The sequence below is a fragment of the Apis dorsata genome, unplaced genomic scaffold (genome assembly GCF_000469605.1).
Source record: "Apis dorsata unplaced genomic scaffold, Apis dorsata 1.3 scaffold_683, whole genome shotgun sequence".
Taxonomy (NCBI): Eukaryota; Metazoa; Arthropoda; class Insecta; order Hymenoptera; family Apidae; genus Apis; species Apis dorsata.
This window is the reverse complement of record NW_006263864.1, coordinates 2,318,522-2,319,882: the sequence shown is the minus strand read 5'-3', so window position 1 is coordinate 2,319,882 and position 1,361 is coordinate 2,318,522. Positions and strand designations below refer to the sequence as shown.

The window sequence follows — 1,361 nt, the reverse complement described above, 5'->3', positions numbered from 1 at the left end:
CCTCTGAGCCGGAGGCGTGTTCCTCAATCTCTCCAGATCCTTCAAATCGGCGAGCATGGAGCTCGGCGCCCTGGACGATCTACCGGTCGCGCCTTCGATCGCGATTGTTCTCGGCCGATCCTTTTCCACCCGGCCGATCTTCTCCATAGGTATCAGTGCCGGATCGACGAACACCGTGTCCCGTATCTGACTGATGTTCCGCAGCCTTGGCGCCCCGACCTTGAGCCCGGTCGTCCTCATAATCACCTTCTCCATTGACTCGATCTCTCTTTCACAACGGGGCAAACGTCTTTCATCGATCAATTTGGCCCGATGAACGTCGATTGCTGGCACAAACGGGCCGTGATACACCGGGCTATTAACGGAGGAAACTGCTCGTGAATCGGGATTGCTCGGCCTGCTGCTTCTGAGCGGTGACATCCTGACCAGCCTCGGTGCATCCCTGGGATCGTCGGTCTGCAAACTGCCTCTGTACACCATTTTCTTCTTCCTCTTTTACCGCTCGCCTATCTTGTTATCCTTCCCTTCTCCCGATCGTTTAACTATCATTCTCGCGTTCTCGTATCCCCATCCTGAAAATCAAATGTTCCCATTAATACGGATAATTCCTTCTTCCCTTCATAACGTAGCGTATCTTATCGCATATTTAAAGCGGTAGATCAACGTCTTCCGTTTTAGAGGCCAGCGAGCCGAGTATCTTCATTTCCGTTCCCTGGATCCACGCTGGATCGAGGAAAGATTTATTTATCGGTGAAGAGCGGTGATCGAGCGTGCTCACCGTTGATACAATTTCCTCTCTCCAAGGAATTTGCGCAATTTCCAGAGGAAATTGTTAACCGAGACCGGATAATTTCTCTTTCGATCGCGATCCGCGAGTTAACGTTTCCTACACGGCGAGGATCGCGTAACTGTTAATCGGCGTAAATTACAACGAAGAGATAGACCGCCGTCGATTGCTCGCCGCCAAGGCTCCAGCCCGACAACAAGTCGGTGGGTGTCAACCATGTAGGCAGCGGTGACCCGGCCATCTTGCGACACGCGCAAAGATATGTAGGTGTAGCGCGCTAATCGACGCGACAATCCTTCGTCGTCAACCGTTTCAACCGTCGTATCCAACTGTATTTTAATCGGTATTTTAAGTCTCGTTGCATTCCAATTACGCGAGATGGGCCGACGTCGGGGGTGACGATCGACGACGGCCGTAAATGGACGCCAAGATCGATCATATGGAACGGTCGCCGCGTTCCTTTCATTCTATTAGGATCGCCGCTTTGTCCAACAGCCAACGCTTCCACGGCCGATTGTTATGCCGTTAATATCGTTCGATCGTGATCCGTTATGTAACGCTTCGAGTTTCGTTC

The 1,361-nt window shown here is 51.9% G+C and overlaps 1 protein-coding gene across 2 annotated transcripts in view; it reads right to left on the bottom strand.

Annotated features, from left to right (window-relative positions):
* LOC102675066 overlaps nt 1-1,361 on the bottom strand; it is a 22,285-nt gene that overhangs the window by 18,518 nt on the left and 2,406 nt on the right. For both annotated transcript variants that reach the window (XM_031513672.1, XM_031513673.1), the window contains exon 2: nt 1-572. In XM_031513672.1, the coding sequence (XP_031369532.1) occupies nt 1-480 (480 nt within the window). In that variant the 5' untranslated portion in view covers nt 481-572. The remainder of the gene's footprint in view (nt 573-1,361) is intronic.